The sequence below is a fragment of the Podarcis liolepis genome (genome assembly GCF_965112155.1).
Source record: "Podarcis liolepis genome assembly, chromosome: 12".
NCBI lineage: Eukaryota > Metazoa > Chordata > Lepidosauria > Squamata > Lacertidae > Podarcis > Podarcis liolepis.
The window spans coordinates 46494683-46512820 of record NC_139563.1 but is presented as its reverse complement, the minus strand read 5'-3'; the positions used below and the strand labels follow the sequence as shown (position 1 = coordinate 46512820).

General features: G+C 43.5%; 1 protein-coding gene across 1 annotated transcript in view; it reads right to left on the bottom strand.

Moving 5' to 3' along the window:
- The window catches only part of LOC310690351 (collagen alpha-4(VI) chain-like), a 95717-nt gene that overhangs the window by 4121 nt on the left and 73458 nt on the right, over nt 1-18138 (bottom strand). The window contains exons 30-38 of the mRNA XM_083469110.1: nt 17958-18020; nt 15729-15764; nt 14444-14480; nt 12240-12251; nt 10947-11440; nt 7686-7776; nt 4814-5482; nt 3041-3137; nt 2067-2224 (exon numbers count right to left, since the gene is read on the bottom strand). Coding sequence (XP_083325236.1) covers nt 2067-2224; nt 3041-3137; nt 4814-5482; nt 7686-7776; nt 10947-11440; nt 12240-12251; nt 14444-14480; nt 15729-15764; nt 17958-18020 — 1657 coding nt within the window. The remainder of the gene's footprint in view (nt 1-2066; nt 2225-3040; nt 3138-4813; nt 5483-7685; nt 7777-10946; nt 11441-12239; nt 12252-14443; nt 14481-15728; nt 15765-17957; nt 18021-18138) is intronic.

The following is an 18138-nucleotide window of genomic DNA, read 5'->3' as shown; positions in this document are numbered from 1 at the left end:
CTAAATGTTGCCTTCTTCTGAAAGGAGGAACTTCTTCCAGGGAGGCAAGAGTCTGGCAGAAGAAGGGAATCTTTGAATGAAACCCACTTTGTCTCATCTGCCTACATTATCCATGGCCAAACATCAGTATTACTACACTTTTGGGGGTCAGTTGACACACGTTAGCCAAACTGGCAATCCTTCCCATAAAACGAGGCAGAATGTTCACACGAATATCCCCATTATGTTGTACAGTAGTACATTGGTTCTCAAACGCCTTGGTTCTCAAACACCTTGGTTCCCAAATGGCCAAAACCTGGAAGCAAGTGTTCCATTTTTCTAACATTTTTCGGAATGTCCAATGCGGTTGTCGGCTATTGTTTCCAGGGCACCTGCACCAATCAGAAGCTGCGCCTTGGTTTTTGAAGATTCTGGAAGTCAAACGGACTTCTGGAATGGATTAAGTTTGGCGCTTTTGCACTTGCTATTTATTTTGCGTTTTCGTTTTTGAGGCTTTTTCGGTTAATTTGTTTTTGTGACTGTGTGAAACCCAGTTCATCTACTGATTGATTGATTGATTGATTGATTGATTGATTGATTGATTGTATGACTATGTATGGAAGTGAGAGCTGGACCATAAAGAAGGCTGATCGCCGAAGAATTGATGCTTTTGAATTATGGTGCTGGAGGAGACTCTTGAGAGTCCCACGGACTGCAAGAAGATCAAACCTATCCATTCTGAAGGAAATCAGCCCTGAGTGCTCACTGGAAGGACAGATCCTGAAGCTGAGGCTCCAGTACTTTGGCCACCTCATGAGAAGAGAAGACTCCCTGGAAAAGACCCTGATGTTGGGAAAGATGGAGGGCACAAGGAGAAGGGGACGACAGAGGACGAGATGGTTGGATAGTGTTCTTGAAGCTACCAACATGAGTTTGACCAAACTGCGGGAGGCAGTGGAAGAGAGGAGTGCCTGGCGTGCTCTGGTCCATGGGGTCACGAAGAGTCGGACACAACTATACGACTAAACAACCACAACATGACTATGGAAATGGATAGAAGCCCCCCATCCAAACAATGACGATCATCAGTGCAGGTAATAAAAAAAATTAATTTTAATTTCTATCATCTACAATACTGTCTAATTTATTTTATAGTACAGTTGTTGTTTAGTCGTTTATTCGTGTCCCTCTAATGAGGCCTCCTGCTGCTGCCACGCTGCCGGAGCACAATTTCTGTTCTCATCCTGAAGCAACGTTCTTAACCTGAAGCAATATTTCTGGGTTAGTTCTGTTACCTGAAGCGTATGTAACCTGAAGCGTATGTAACCTGAAGCGTATGTAACCTGAGGTACCACTGTATATTGAACTGGCTAGATTAACAGAGGCAATTAGAGATCACACTAGACAAGAGTTTCAAAAAACATGGGGAAAGTGCAGAGAATACTTCACAAAACAGTGCCCTAAAATACATACCTGGACTTGTTTTGATTAATATCTGCAGGAGACTTTGTGGATATTTAAGTTATAATTAGAAAAATCTTAATAATAAAGGAAACAGTTTATAAGAAGTAAATAAGGAGGCCAGATACAGGATAAAGGAAGTCTTTTATTTCGTTGTTTGTATTGTTGTATGTTATGCTCGCTGTATGTTATGTTCACGTTTAATGAGGGTGGGTTGTGTATTGGGGTGGGGGTTTATGTTACGTTGTAAATAAAATTCCAATAAAAATTATTTTTGAAAAAAGATTGTAACTTTATCGAACATGTAGAAAGACACAAGAAGAAAGCACAGGTACTGTTTCTCTGCGGGATAGACATCAGAATGACTGGATCCATCTATAGATTCCATTCTGGGGGGAAATGGCAGATGATCGTTCTGCTTGCTGCAAACCACCTCAAACTTTAGCACAGCAGATTGGAGCTACCAATGAGAAATATAACTATAAGGGGTGATTTATATCACAGTCATTCTTTCTAATGTCTGTCTATCTATCTATCTATCTATCTATCTATCTATCTATCTATCTATCTATCTATCTAAGCAAACATACGTACTGTTCTCTGAATTAGCTCAAAATGTCATTCACCTTGAACACCGATGTCTGTGAAATCATCATACTGTTTCTCTTCTTCTCTGTACTTAATGGGTTCTTGGGTGGCTGCCATAATTTCTTCTTGCATGTTTCCTCCGGGTGATGGGGACGGTCGCAAAGAATCTTTGTAAACTATTTCAGGGAAAACGATACTGAAAAGGGGAATGGAGGGCAGGGCGGAAGAGATAAGACTTCAGACATGTTTGGCAGAAGAGTCATACAAAAGATTCTATTATTCTAAGATATATGGATACCCTAGATCAGGGATGTCCAACAGGTCGATCGAGATCGACTGGTCGATCCCCAGGAGGTTGCAATCGGTCGCTGTCGATGGCGGGCTCATTTTCATTTGCTTTTGCCTAAGAGCACCCGGCCCTGGCCCCTCTCCCCTGCGCTGTTTTGGTGAGCGACTAATCCCCTTCCCCCTTAAAAGTGCCACCCCCACGGAACCCCAACAAAATGGGCATAAAACAGGGTATAAAATAAGCTCAACAAAAAAGGGGCATTTCCTCTCCTAACAACAACATTAATAACAACAACAACAACAACAACAATAACAACAATAATTTATTATTTATACCCGGCCCATCTGGCTGGGCTTCCCCAGCCACTCTGGGAGGTTTCCAACCAAATATTAAAATACAGTAATACATCAAACATTAAAAGCTTCCCTAAACAGGGCTGCCTTCAGATGTCTTCTAAAAGTTTGGTAGTTGTTGTTCTCTTTGACATCTGGTGGGAGGGCCATTACTGAGAAGGCCTTCTGCCTTCTGCCTTTGACCTGAACCCCTGAAAAATGGGGGTACACCACTGTCAGATTTAATTCTGAAAGTAGATCGCAGTCCCTCAGGAGTTGGCCACCCCTGCCCTAGATCATTTCCAAATTTTGCTTCCTGCTCCTGCTAAAGCCAATGTAAGTTTTTGTCCCTAATTCTAGAGGAGAGGAACAGATATATATATATTTGTACCTGTCAGTCCTCCTCATTAGCTGCTGGTAAGTGTCTCCTCGATCCAGGGTTTCACATTCTTCCTGCAGGCCTGGAGGAGGATAAGGATTCATTTCTCCTGAGGGAAAGGAAAAGGGAAAGGAAAGCAATGAAGTGACTCATCAAAACTGAAAACATGGACTGCCATAGAACATGGTGTTAGGAACTTTCAGATTTATAATCTCTGGACATATGGGGCACCCTCCATAAATCTGTTGAGTTTTTAATAATAATAATAATAATAATAATAATAATAATAATAATAATAATGAGAGCCAGTGTGGTGTAGTGGTTAAGAGCGGTGGACTCGTAATCTGGTGAACCAGGTTCGCGTCTCCGCTCCTCCACATGCAGCTGCTGGGTGACCTTGGGCCAGTCACACTTCTCTGAAGTCTCTCAGCCTCACTCACCTCACAGAGTGTTTGTTGTGGGGGAGGAAGGGAAAGGAGAATGTTAGCCGCTTTGAGACTCCTTCGGGTAGTGATAAAGCAGGATATCAAATCCAAACTCTTCTTCTAATAACACAACAATTTATTATTTATACTAAATCCTGCCTAACAGTGGTTGAGAGCCACAGCTCCTTTCTTGCTCCAAAGCAAGAGCAGTGAAGCTTTAGGAGTGATGCATCCAGGAAAAATAGACTGATGCCATTGCCTAGGTAAAGGTAAAGGGACCCCTGACCATTAGGTCCAGTCGCGGCTGACTCTGGGGTTGCAGCACTCATCTCACTTTATTGGCCAAGGGAGCCGGTGTACAGCTTCCGGGTCATGTGGCCAGCATGACTAAGCCGCTTCTGGCGAACCAGAGCAGCACACGGAAACGCCGTTTACCTTCCTGCCGGAGCGGTACCTATTTATCTACTTGCACTTTGACGCTCTTTCAAACTGCTAGGTGGGCAGGGGCACCAGGAGCTCACCTTGTAGTGGGGATTCGAACCGCCGACCTTCTGATCAGCAAGTCCTAGGCTCTGTGGTTTAACCCATAGCACCACCCGCGTCCCTTATGCCATTGCCTAGGTCTCCTTTAATCCGCTGTGAATGTTTTGATTGTTTTTCTAATAGGGACAACACCCTGAAAAACATTCAAGTGCAAACTTTGCAGCCTCTTCTGAAGAAACTTGATAGACGTCCATGTCATGCCAAGCTTCTTCTGCATCAAAACAAGTCAAATCCTGCCCCAAGAAAAATTACACGCTGGGATCAAATTTGTGTATCGCTTAAGAGTGCAACCCTAGACATACTTACTCACTTCTGAGTGAGCCTCACCATCTTCAATGGGGCTTATTCCCCTGTAAGTGGGTTAACAGCTGCAGTTTTCTACCCACTCGCCCCATTGAGGTCTACAAGTGAGTAGGGGGGTTCAGCTCAAAGTTATTAAGCTTTTTTACAGAGGAGAAAAGGCCAATTTTGAGGGGTTTAAAAAGATGGATATGGATGAAAACAGCAACAGCAGCACAGAGAAAACTCCATCTTCCCTTCCAGAGATCATACAACAATGGAGGATGGGGTGAGGGAGTGTAGCAGGAGTCAGTTTTAGCGACGCTAAGGAAAGGGAGCCAGAGATCGACCGTGATCTACCAAAACCTCGCGGGGATCTACCAGTAGACTGTGATCGACCTATTGGACACCTCTGCTCTAAATGGACAGAGGCAAATTTATGTATGAAGTAATAGGCCACCTAGAATGGCAGATAAACAGCCCCTAGCGCAGCGTCACTCAGTAGCAAAGGAAGCACGCCAAACTGCGTAGCACTTACGTTTTAAAAGATTTAAGAAGGCTCGGCTGAATTCCAGAGCATATGGCAATTCAAGTTTACCAGTCCTGCCCAGCGCCAACAGGTGCTGCTCTACTGGAGCGCTAGAGAGTTCTGTCATCTCCATATCGTCAACTCTACTTCCAAGAGCTAAGGTGAGCATAGTGAACCCTTGGCACTTGGCTTCTAGTGACATTTTCCTCAGTTTCTCCCTGTCCCAGGAACTTGTCTGACTCCCGAGTATTGTAAAGATGACCCTGTGTTTTCTCGGGTTGGGGGCTTCCAAAAATACGTTGCTGATGGTCCAGTCTAGAGCATGTCCTACTGCTGATGGACCTTCCAGCTGGCGAACTTCTTCGATGTGCATTTTCATCAGGTTCTTGTTGTCATAGGAGACCAAGTCAAACTCTCCCTTCACTGGCCTTGAGAATCCGTCGACAGTGAAATTTTGCGGAGCCTGCTGCACCAATGCCACCCTTGCCCCTCCATCCGACTCCATGGGTAGAGAAGCAACAACGAAAGAATCCAACATGTTGCTCACAAAGGTCTTCATGGTCTCAAAGTCCTCACTCCCCACATTCCGAGAGCTGTCGAGGATGTATGTGATGTCCATGTTGATTAGGATGGGAGGGGAATCCATCACCCGGCATTCTGGAGCAGGGTTACACTTATCTGTGAAAGAAACATTAGGCAGCAAGGAATTGCATGGAGCGTCTGATAAGAGGTGTTTAGACACTGCTCAAATTTTGCTTTGCTTCTCTCTTAAAGCTATTTCTAAACAATTATTTCTGAAATGCTCGCTATTTGAGACAGAGAACAGAAAAAAACAGCCCTAAACATATTTATAGTTTCTCTCTCTCTCTCTCTCTCTCTCTCTAGATATATATATACTGTATTTTTCTGTGTATAAGACTATATTATTCCTAATTTTTTGAAGTTTAAAATAAGAGGTTGTCTTATACATGTCTTATACATAGTGCATTTTCTTAATTTTGGGTTTAAAAAGGGGAGGGTTCATCTTATACATGGGGGCGTCTTATACACGGAAAAATACGGTGTATGTATAAGAGAGACTATATTTTATGGCCTATATATTCCAAATTATATATAATCCTAGCTAATGGAGAGCATGCTCCTTACTTGAAATATATTTTATTTACACCACAGTTTATTTAGGCCTCACTCAGAGATGAGGCAATGCACTTTTTGTTGCTTAATTATTTAGTTCTAATTATTCCATTGTTTACGGCTGTTTGCATGGTGAGAATACAAATAGACATCAAGATTTAAAACACTAAAAATAATAATACAAGAATGGTAAAATCACAGGCCAGAATAACAATGGAAAATTAGGCAAAAAAACAAATGTCTTCAAATGCTTACCCCAAAAAAATGCACTTTCTCCATATGTTCAAAAACTACAGCTGCAAAGTTTAGTCAATGAAGCTGTTAGATTAAACAGTTGGCAAAGCATGCATTCTAACCCCAAAGGGATCCTGACCTGAGATAATCAGCAATGTTTATTTAATTATTATTAATAGGCATATTTCTAAAAACAACAGGTAAACGGTATGCTATATGAGAGACGATGGAAAAGGTGTCTTTTACGATTATACCTGCAGTCACATATGCATTAATCATCCAGAAGCAAAATATGCTTCCTCTTGCAACAGTAATGGCAAAGTTATACCCTTTCCTCCTTTATTAAATAAGTGATTTTATTAAATGGTAAGTGATTAAGTGATATTAAATTAAATGATAAGGGTAGATCATTTATGGTAACAGCCTTAGGGTATTGCCCCGGTGGCTGTAATTTTGGTCTGTGAGTATGCTGAAATAATAATAATAATAATAATTTATTATTTATACCCCGCCCATCTGGCTGGGCCTCCCCAGCCACTCTGGGCAGCTTCCATAAAACCAAAAATACAGTAAAATCACACATTAAAAACTTCCCTGAACAGGGCTGCCTTAAGATGTCTTCTGAATGTCAGGTAGTTGTTTATCGCTTTGGCATCTGCTGGAAGGGCGTTCCACAGGGCGGGCGCCACTACCGAGAAGGCCCTCTGCCTGGTTCCCTATAGCTTTGCTTCTCGCAATGAGGGAACCACCAGAAGGCCCTCGGTGCTGGACCTCAGCGTCCGGGCAGAATGATGGGGGTGGAGACGCTCCTTCAGGTATACTGGACCGAGGTCATTTAGGGCTTTAAAGGTCAGCACCAACACTTTGAATTGTGCTCAGAAACGTACTGGGAGCCAATGTAGGTCTTTCAAGACCGGTGTTATATGGTCTCGGCGGCCGCCCCCAGTCACCAGTCTAGCTGCCACATTCTGGATTAGTTGTAGTTTCCGAGTCACCTTCAAAGGTAGCCCCACGTAGAGTGCATTGCAGTAGTCCAAGCGGGAGATAACCATACTGAAATATGGGACATTTGATTCGTATAGACTGGACATATAGGGCTATGCCACTGGTATTCTGGCAACTTAGAGGGAAAGGTATCTGCTTTTTTGGGGGGGCAGCTCTCACACTCCCAGTTGGACTCTACTGTGATTACGTCATTACCCATACAATCCTATAAATGCTTACTTAGACATCCCACTGATTTCAATGGGGCTTTCTGTCCCTTGCAAGTGGGCAGAATCTTTTAGCCTCAAGGTCTTTGCTGCCATCTTGACCTGAGAATTGCCACAGTAGTTTTTCCGCTGAGAATAATTAAACAACATTTAGAATACTTGGCGCTTGTTATCCGCAAACTCATCCAACTTCCAAACGAATAAGTTTGAGTTCTGAAATTAAGAAGACCTGTCAGAACGGGTGGGCGGGGGGATTATTCCATATACACTAATTTAAGAACAAACAAAATGAATGACCTTACCGAAACAGAGAGCACAACGTGAGACCGTGTTCAAGTTCTCATCCTCCTTGGTTTCCCAAACAAATAACTGAAATCGCTGAGTATCATCTGCCTAAATAAATGCAATTTTTAAAACAAATTTAAAAAAATATATTTAAACAAAAGGAAATGCATGAAAAATGTAGGGTGGAATCCATTGGCTCCCTTCCATTCACAGACAGGTTTTTCTTCCAGTAGATGCTTCCACAAATGGAAGGAGGATGCTGGTTTTCACCCATGCTTCCTCTTCCCATCGCCACCCATTGATAATCCACTCCAGAAGGTTGAAGGACCCTTCAGAACAGTATGGAAGGTAGGATGAGAGACTGGGAAGGTTTGAGGTCAACCAAAATTGACAACCTCTCATCAATTAGCAGATGATCAGATGTCTCTATTCATCACCAGGTATGGCCCGTGGTTTTCATAAACAGGGCTTTCTCGGTGTTGGCACCCCGATTGTGGAACTCCCTAGGTAAGTTCATTTGTCCTCCACACTGAAAATTTTCAGGTTCCAAGACGTATTTACAGTATTTACCCTGTAAATATGTCCTGGGAGCCAGAGGCTGATATGGTGAGCTGGCTATGTTAAATTAGGTTTCTTATTGTAGATATGGAGTTTTTAGACATTTTAATTTGAAATTTCATGATTTTTGTATTGTAATCCTGCTGGGATCCTAGGAGAGAAAGGACAACATAGAAATAACTACTACTACTACTGGGACGCGGGTGGCGCTGTGGGTTAAACCACAGAGCCTAGGACTTGCCGATCAGAAGGTCGGTGGTTTGAATCCCCACAACGGGGTTAGCTCCCATTGCTCGGTCCCTGCTCCTGCCAACCTAGCAGTTCGAAAGCATGTCAAAGTGCAAGTAGATAAATAGGTACCACTCCAGCGGGAAGGTAAACGGCACTTCCGTGCGCTGCTCTGGTTCACCAGAAGCAGCTTAGTCATGCTGCCCACATGACCCGGAAGCTGTACGCCGGCTCCCTCGGCCAATAAAGTGAGATGAGCGCCGCAACCCCAGAGTCGGCCACGACTGGACCTAATGGTTGGGGTCCCTTTACCTTTACTACTACTACTACACTGCTGTTGGAGGATAGGAAAACCATATTTATGCAGAGAATAACTGGAAGGTTAATTAATGACTCATCATGTGTTGCTCACACTGATAAAATGGAAGAGAGAGATCTCAACGTATTTAACTTGTCTTTTCATATCATACTCCAACAATCGTACTCCCTTCAGAATTGGCTGGACATCTTTTAGGAGGTTTTGCTATTTCAAATCTGAATTATTATTTCCTCGCTGCTCTTTCTCGAGTTTACAGCTTGCAAAACTGAGAAGAAGATTAAAAAGTTGGCAACCAATCAGAGGAAAATCTGAGACTCTGTAGAAGTCGTTAAATTGTTGGAATGGAAGTCAAGCATATGCTTTCACTCTCATGAATACATGCTACAGCAATTAAAAGAAATAGACAATCCTGGAATAAATTATTGCTATATTCTGCCAGCCCTAACTTCCACAGGGGTTATGACTGAGGCTCTGTTTACAAACAGTGCTATGTAGACTGAGGTAGAAGAAAGCCAAATCAGATACTGGAAGAACAGATTTCTAGGAGTGAAGGTGCAGCGTGAGTTAATGGGAGTATGAATGCAATGTTTCCATCGAGATTAATTATGCTTTCATCATTATATGACTATGTTGAATCCATTCATACTGCCCAGATTTTGCTTCAGTGTGCTGTTTTTTTCTGGTGCAAACAGAAAAAAATCAGTTGGCAATGAATTAAGCTCTAAGTCCTGCAAATTACCATTCACTCCAAAATCTGTAGATGAACTTCCACGTCACAAACCAATATTACAAGCACTTAGAAACACAGAACTGTAGAGTTGGAAGAGACCTCTGAGAGTCATCTAGTCCAACCCCCTGCCCACAGCCATCCCTGGGTGGGTTTGAATCACCAACTTTCTGGTCAACAGCCAGACGCACCAACCCATTGCGCCACCTCTGAGGTCCACTTGTCTGAACACATTGCTGCTGTCTGGCTATTCTGGTGATGTCTAACGCAACGTAAAAGATACAAAAGAGCTTCTTGGTCCACCCTCGAAAGCTGTTCTACATTTCCCCAGAACAATTCTGTAGGACACTTCAAAATCTTGCTATATGTTTCTTAGGGAGCAAGCAATACAGAAACTAGAGCTGAAACTGAAATTCAAAATTTAAGCGATGTCCGATTTCACAATTTGGATTTGTCACTGAAATCAGACCCCCAAATGTTGACATTCTGGTTCAGAATTAAAATTTGAATTCCGCCATTCTGTTTACCATCTGCTAGACAATAAGATGTTTGGTAAAAAAAAATAGTGCAAAATTTACTAAATGCTGTTGCAAATAAGCTGTCAGGTTCTTCTGCAACTGATGTGACGGAATCCTGGTCTTTACAAACAGCAGATGTGATTGGGTATCTGCTTCTGGGATGCTTGTAGAGTGTGCATTTAGATGCTCCCATTTAAATGCTTCTTGGGTGCTTTAAAAAAAAACAAAAACCCATCCCTGCAAGTAGAATGCTGGATATTAAGCAAATGCATTCTAGCCTGGCCTTTCCCCTGACATGCTTGCTCTCAGTACAGGGATGTTTTATAGTTCACAAGAACCAAGCAAGAGAAGTACCGAACAGGAGCTTATTTAAGTAGCAAGACCCATTCACTCAGTATGCATTTGCTGACTGATCATTAATGCCAACAAAAGGTCCGTATAGTAAAAGCTATGGTTTCCCCAGTAGTGATGTATGAAAGTGAGAGCTGGACCATAAAGAAGGCTGATCGCTGAAGAATTGATGCTTTTGAATTATGGTGCTGGAGGAGACTCTTGAGAGTCCCATGGACTGCAAGAAGATCAAACCTCTCCATTCTGAAGGAAATCAGCCCTGAGTGCTCACTGGAAGGACAGATCGTGAAGCTGAGGCTCCAATACTTTGGCCACCTCATGAGAAGAGAAGACTCCCTGGAAAAGACTGGGAAAGTTTGAGGGCACAAGGAGAAGGGGACGACAGAGGACGAGATGGTTGGATAGTGTTCTCGAAGCTACCAACATGAGTTTGACCAAACTGCGGGAGGCAGTGGAAGACAGGAGTGCCTGGCATGCTCTGGTCCATGGGGTCACGAAGAGTCAGACACGACTAAATGTCTAAACAACAACAACAACAACATAATGCCAAAAGAGTTTCCGATTGCAGCCTGCTTACCGAAAAGGCTTGTCTCACATTAGGCACTTCTCTGAGGGCAATGACCACAGGTGTGATATCTAGGGCGCTGAATTCCAATACGGCTGTATTGATGGAGGTGGCGTCCTGCGAAGGTCCAGCGGTGAGAAATACTGCAACGTTCCTCATGAGGGCGCCTTGACGATGACGCTTAAAGGCGTTCCTGGCCACAAACCTCATGGCCCTTCCGATATTCCGCCTGCCGGAGGACTTCTCCAGTGGAATTCTCTGAACTGCCTCCATCAGAAGCTCCGGCCTCTGGAAGTCAGAGAACCGGATGAGGTACTTCGTATTGGTGTTATAGGACAGAACCGACACCCGTGCGCCAGTCGGGCAGTTGCTCCTGCTAATCTCGATACCCTTCAGCAAAGACGTCATGATGTCTTTCATCCTGTCAAAGGATTCCGGGGTAACGTCTCCAGACATATCAAGGGCAAACACTACTTCAGTTGGGTATACTGGACACTTGTTCATACCTTGCCATTGTGGAGGAAAAGAAAAAAGTCAGGAAATTTTCAGGAAAAAAAGATACCTTTTCCTATATGTTGAAACAGAATCTGTTTGCATAATAATAATACAGTGGTACCTCGGGTTAAGTACTTAATTCGTTCCGGAGGTCCGTTCTTAACCTGAAACTGTCCTTAACCTGAAGCACCACTTTAGCTAATGGGGCCTCCTGCTGCCGCGGCGCCACCGGAGCACAATTTCTGTTCTCATCCTGAAGCAAAGTTCTTAACCTGAAGCACTATTTCTGGGTTGGCAGAGTCTGTAACCTGAAGCGTATGTAACCTGAAGCATATGTAACCTGAGGTACCACTGTAATAGTAATAATAATAATAATAATAATAATAATAATAATAATAATAATAATTTATTTATACCCTGCCCATCTGGCTGAGTTTCCCCAGCCACTCTGGGCGGCTTCCAATCGAGTGTTAAAAACAATACAGCATTAAATATTGAAAACTTCCCTGAACAGGGCTGCCTACAGATGTCTTTTAAGGATAAGATAGCTGCTTATTTCCTTCACATCTGAAGGGAGGGCGTTCCACTACCGAGAAGGCCCTCTGTCTGGTTCCCTGTAACCTCATTTCTTGCAATGAGGGAACTGCCAGAAGGCCCTCGGCGCTGGATCTCAGTGTCCGGGCTGAACGATGGGGGTGGAGACGCTCCTTCAGGTATACAGGACCAAGGCCGTTTAGGGCTTTAAAGGTCAGCACCAACACTTTGAATTGTGCTCAGAAATGTACTGAGAGCCAATGCAGATCTACTTACCTATACAGCAAGCTGGATGGGATAAAAGAAAGGTGATTTAATGTCACTTAGTGTCTTTTGGTTTTGTTCATTTACATACATTACATGTCCAATAACAACCCTCAAAAACACACAGACAGAACTTGTGTTGAGCGTTTCGCTTTTTGCGACATTCAATGAAAAATTCGCTTTCGGCTTTGGATAAAGCAAAGTAGCAGAAAGAATGTAGTCACAGCATGTCTTATTTAAGACGGGAATTGTGAGTTCAGATTTTAGCCCAGCCATGAAATTATTGGCTTGGTTTGCACATAACACTAAGCCATGTTTTCTTTACGAGTTCACCACAAGTTGTCCCTTAGATCATCAGTTAAATCCCGGCTTGTTTCTCTAAACTATGTTTTGTTTTCCAGCAGCTCTTGTCTCATGCCTTTGTAGGCTGGTAAGCAAGCAAGCCAGGGTTAAGGAAAGATGCTGGGTTCACACATATTGCCAAACCATAGTTAACACAAGCAACTATGGCTTCTGACTATGGTTTGTTGGCAGTAAACAAATCACAGTTAAGCCACTGGAGAGGGTTTGGACAATCAGCCAAAACATGCTTTAACATATCATGGCTGATTGCTGTGTGAACGAGGCTGTTGAGTAGCTACGGAACTTGGTGTTTTAGGCTTACAGTGGTGCCTCGCAAGACGAAAAGAATCCGTTCTGTGATTCTCTTCGTCTAGCGGTTTGTTTGTCTTGCGAAGCAAGCCCATTGACGGATTAGTGGATTAGCGCTATTAACGCTATTAGCGGCTTATCGGCTTATCGGATCAGCTGATAAGCGGCTTAGCGGCTTAGAAAAAGGGGGGGAGGGGGAAAAAACCACAGGAACTCGCAAGACATTTTCGTCTTGTGAAGCAAGCCCATAGGAGATTCGTTTTGCAAAGCACCTCCAAAACGGAAAACTCTTTCGTCTAGCGAGTTTTCCGTCTTGCGAGGCATTTGTCTTGCGGGGCACCACTGTATTTATAAGATAATACCTCAGTATAGCCATTGTGAGGATTAAAGACCATCTGCAAACTGAAGATTTCAGGAGAACATGACCGATTTGAGACAGGTCCTAACTGGAAGGTTACTAGTAAATAAAGTCAATTTAGATGCAAAAATTATGATGTGTGTATTTGTAAAGGTTTCATAATTTATCGTTTTCTGTTTCTGTACATTGGGAACGTTTCTATGCAAAAATGGCAGGTGTATGTTCAAAGGATTGATAAAATTAGAATATGACACAGAGAGAGAGAGGGGGGGGGAATACTTTTATCCTTTGGGGTGATATTGTAAAAGACAGATCAACACAGTCCAGTGCTGTGTTACTGCTGTCCTCCATTTACACTCCTAACCAAGGGCAGATGCAAAAGAGAGACAGGGTTCTTCCACCTTTAACAGTAGTGTCCATGAAAAAGTTAAACCTGCTGAGATACCTTTTCCAGACAACTATTAAAGGGACACAGGTGGTGCTGTGGGTTAAACCACAGAGCCTAGGACTTGCCGATCAGAAGGTTGGCGGTTCGAATCCCCGTGACGAGGTGAGCTCCCGTTTCTCAGTCCCTTCTCCTGCCCACCTAGCAGTTCAAAAGCACGTCAAAGTGCAAGTAGATAAATAGGTACCGCTCCGGCGGGAAGGTAAACGGCGTTTCCGTGTGCTGCTCTGGTTTGCCAGAAGCGGCTTAGTCATGCTGGCCACATGACCCGGAAGCTGTACGCCGTCTCCCTCAGCCAATAAAGCGAGATGAGTGCCACAACCCCAGAGTCGGTCACGACTGGACCTAATGGTCAGGGGTCCCTTTACCTTTATTAAAGGTGAAATAATCCTGTCTTCTTTTGGACACCACAGCTTTTGAAAGTAAGCTCCTTTGACAGGAAAGGGGTTCACTTTTAAAGAAATCCCCCAAAGGATGGAGAATTAAATCTATTTAAAGAAGAAGAAGAAGAAGAAGAAGAAGAAGAAGAAGAAGAAGAAGAAGAAGAAGAAGAAGAAGAAGAATTTATTTGTACCCTGCCCATCTGGCTGGGTTTCCCCAGCCACTCTGGGCAGCTTCCAACAAAGATTAAAAATACATTAAAATGTCACACATTAAAAACTTCCCTAAACATTTAGTGCACATAACCTGCGTCAAATTACAACTATCACATTGGCAAGGCCCTCTGCTGGTCTTTAGTACTAAGAGGAGGTCATTACTTACGGCAGTTTCCTCTGGTGAAGTTTACAAGTTCACAAGGCTATAGATAAGGAGGAAAAACCAATGTGGTCAATAGTGCAACTCTAGGCATGCCTAAATCACAGTGAGTTCAATGGACCTTCGTCCCAGGTGAGTATGCATAAGGCTGCAGCCCATTCTAAAGTACAGCTCTTATTTTTAACAGCTACAACAAATTTTATTTGCTGTCAACGAAATGCCAATTGCCAGGTGGGCATCGGAAGGCTGCGTACAACAATCCTAAAACAGCATGCAAAAGGCAAATAAATTAACCTGGTACAATAAATAACCACCAAGCTGTCAAAAAATGAAGCTCTACGGTGGCAGACATTAGTTGGAACTGTACCAGGTTCCATGTTTCAGCCCAGATTTCCCACTTCTCCCATCCAAAGCCACTTCCGACCTCGGGAGGAGGTGGTGCTGCGGGCGTCACGCCCCCAACACTCGCACGGAGGCTGCCTCCCAGCCCTGCACGATCAGGGGAATCCTCTGCCGCGTCATCCCCCTGGCCAGCCAATTGGCTGGCTCAGGGGTGTGGCTTGCCGCATTTAAGGCAAGCACGGCAAAGGATCTTCCTCTTTGGCCGCCGCTCAGCTGGGTGAATTTCCCACCCTCCCACCCTTCAAGGTTTCTCCTTTGACCTTGCTATGGACTTCGGTTGGTCGCCATTAAGGGGCCTGGTAGGAATTTTCCACTTGGCAAATTGGCACCAGCCATTTGGTTATTTTGCCTACCTCGTAGCAAATCGTCACAACTTCCTCGGTTTGGCGGATAGGCATTGGTCGGGGTATTGTTATGTAGATGAATGGGGGGAGAAGCGCCATCACCTCCCCCGGTTAGTGAAGGGTAGTCCGGTAAAGGATTCCGGGGGCGTGGCCCCGTCCGAAGCCTATGGAGGCCAGGACCCAAGGCATGCCCCCGAGTGGTGACCCCAGGGGAGTGCCTAGTTGATGTGCATCAGCAGGGCTCCCCCTGCTGGTGTTAACCCTTCCTGGCCTTCAGGCAGCCAGACTGTCAATTAGGACCAATTCCTAAGCCAATACCACTCATCACCTGTAACCAATAAAGTTGTGGCCAATTTTAGCCCATTAACCTAAATATCGGTGTCTTGTGTGTTTATTTCTACTGGTGGGAGGCGGGAACTCGCTACCCAATGCCTGCTTCACTAATCATTTGTTGCCCTTTCCTTTAGCAAGGAAGAATTTTGAAGCTCGGCCGTTAAGAACACAATTCTGGTGTATCAGGAGTGAGAAAGTTACTTATCGCATACCGTCATTGCTCGTTCGCCTTTTTGTCCTTTACGACCCTGAAAAAAGTAGGTATACGTTTAGGAAATCAAATTACCCTCTTCCCTTATTTCCGTTTACACTTGTACATAAATACATACACACATGCTGATGAACACACCCCAATATGATGTGTGTGTGTGTGTGGGGGGTTTCATATATTTTCCCGGTTTGGTGGAGCATGAGACTCTTAAAGTCATAGTCGTGGGTTCGAATCCCACGTTGGGTAAAAAGTTTCCTGCACTGCACAGACTCCTCATAGTCCCTTCCAACTCTGCAATTCTACATTTTTTTATCATGCTAAGCCAAACCACAAACAAACAAACACGTGGGTTCTCAAGAAGAAGATGGCAGCTGTTTTTCTCTGCTTAGTCTTATGCCCAAAGTAGGGATGGGTGAATATGTCGATTTCCGTTTCTCATTTTCCCGATCTTAAATTGTGTTCTCCACATTTTCAAATCAGTTTACAATTACTTTTTTTTTAAAGTCGTCATGAAGATTCATCAGTATTTTTGTGTGATTTCTCCTAATATATGTGTTTTGCTTAATATACACATATTTGTATGCAATTTCCCTTTAGTATAATGCATTTCTGTATGTTATTTTCATTAATATGTACCTGGGGAAACCTGGGTATATGGAAGCCCATATCGGAAGAGTTGGGTTTTTTGAAGAATTTCCCCCCCAAAAAACCCCCAGCTTTAAAAAAAGCTATTAAAAAAACAACAACCAACTTTGCCTGCCCTTCCCCCGAAAACAGCTCAACAAAATATTCAACCACTTTTGTGTCTGGATTTTCACTTCTTGATATATGGCAAGCCTAGTTTTTGAACGCATTACTTGGATGAAGAAAGCAGGAAGACATGTAAATTTCAATGGATGACTGTGTTTGATCTCACCTATTGCTTTGGAAAAGTGAAGGCAAATTTGCCTTGAAGATGGAAATCAAATCGATTTTCTCCCTCATCCCTAGTAAAAACCCAATTCGTGGCTTGTCTGGCTCCAGCCAATGTTCATTCTATGAACCTTTACATCTTAGGGTTTGTCTAGGGGACAGATAATGAGCTCAGGTTTGGACATAATACAAAGTTAAACGGTGACTTGGCTCACCAGCTAAGAGAAGCAGAGAAGGAGCAAAGTTCTCTCCCTGAGAATCCATGTTTTCTAAGTCAAGTTTTGGGTTAGCGTTGCATGCAAACTGAGCCATATTTCCTAAGCGATCATGATTCTCCAACATGATCAACTTGTAATGCTTCCTTCAGCTTGCAATGCTGGTATTCCTTCAGGGAGCACAGAAGCAGGCAATACTTAGTATATTTTCCCGCACATTCTAATTCTGTGGGGAACAATTTCCTACCCCTCGGGTAGAATGATGCAGTCCATGGGAGAGAATGTTCAGTTCAGAATAAATGGATTTCTGTGTATATCCACAGTTTGCTGTTGCTGACAAACCTAGACAGCATCTTAAAAAAGCAGAGACATCACCTTGCCAACAAAAGTCCGTATAGTTAAAGCTATGGTTTTCCCAGTAGGGATGTATGGAAATGAGAGCTGGACCATAAAGAAGGCCGAAGAATTGATGCTTTTGAATTATGGTGCTGGAGGAGACTCTTGAGAGTCCCATGGACTGCAAGAAGACCAAACCTATCCATTCTGAAGGAAATCAGCCCTGAGTGCTCACTGGAAGGACAGATCCTGAAGTTGAGGCTCCAATACTTCGGCCACCTCATGAGAAGAGAAGACTCCCTGGAAAAGACCCTGATGTTGGGAAAGATGGAGGGCACAAGGAGAAGGGGACGACAGAGGACAAGATGGTTGGATAGTGTTCTCGAAGCTACCAGCATGAGTTTGACCAAACTGCGGGAGGCAGTGGAAGACAGGAGTGCCTGGCATGCTCTGGTCCATGGGGTCACGAAGAGTCGGACACGACTAAACGACTAAACAACAGCAACAAAATCAAGATTCTAGATTGAACGCAAAATCATTCCTTCCCCCACCCCAGATTCTTTCACACATATAAGGAGCAATTTTGAAAAGGAAAGCATAATTTGAATTCAACACTGAGCTACTTCTATACTGTGCTGTTGATTTTGCAGATGAAACTCATAGCCATATTTTTGTTTATATAATCCTGATCCAGAAAATATAATTTGATAATGTATTTTCAGCTATATTTGGTTTCACAGTTCAATATTAATCTGTATTTCTTTTACCATTCTCCCAGGTTCTCCCCAGCGTCCTGGATCACCAACTGCTCCTGGTGTTCCACCACGGCCCTTTAAAAAAATGCAAAGGCCCCATTAAAATAACGCAACTTGTTTCAGGCTTCATATGTGAAAACAAAAGGTTTGGAGGTTTTTTGGGTTGGCTGAAAATTCAATATTTTTTGAAAGT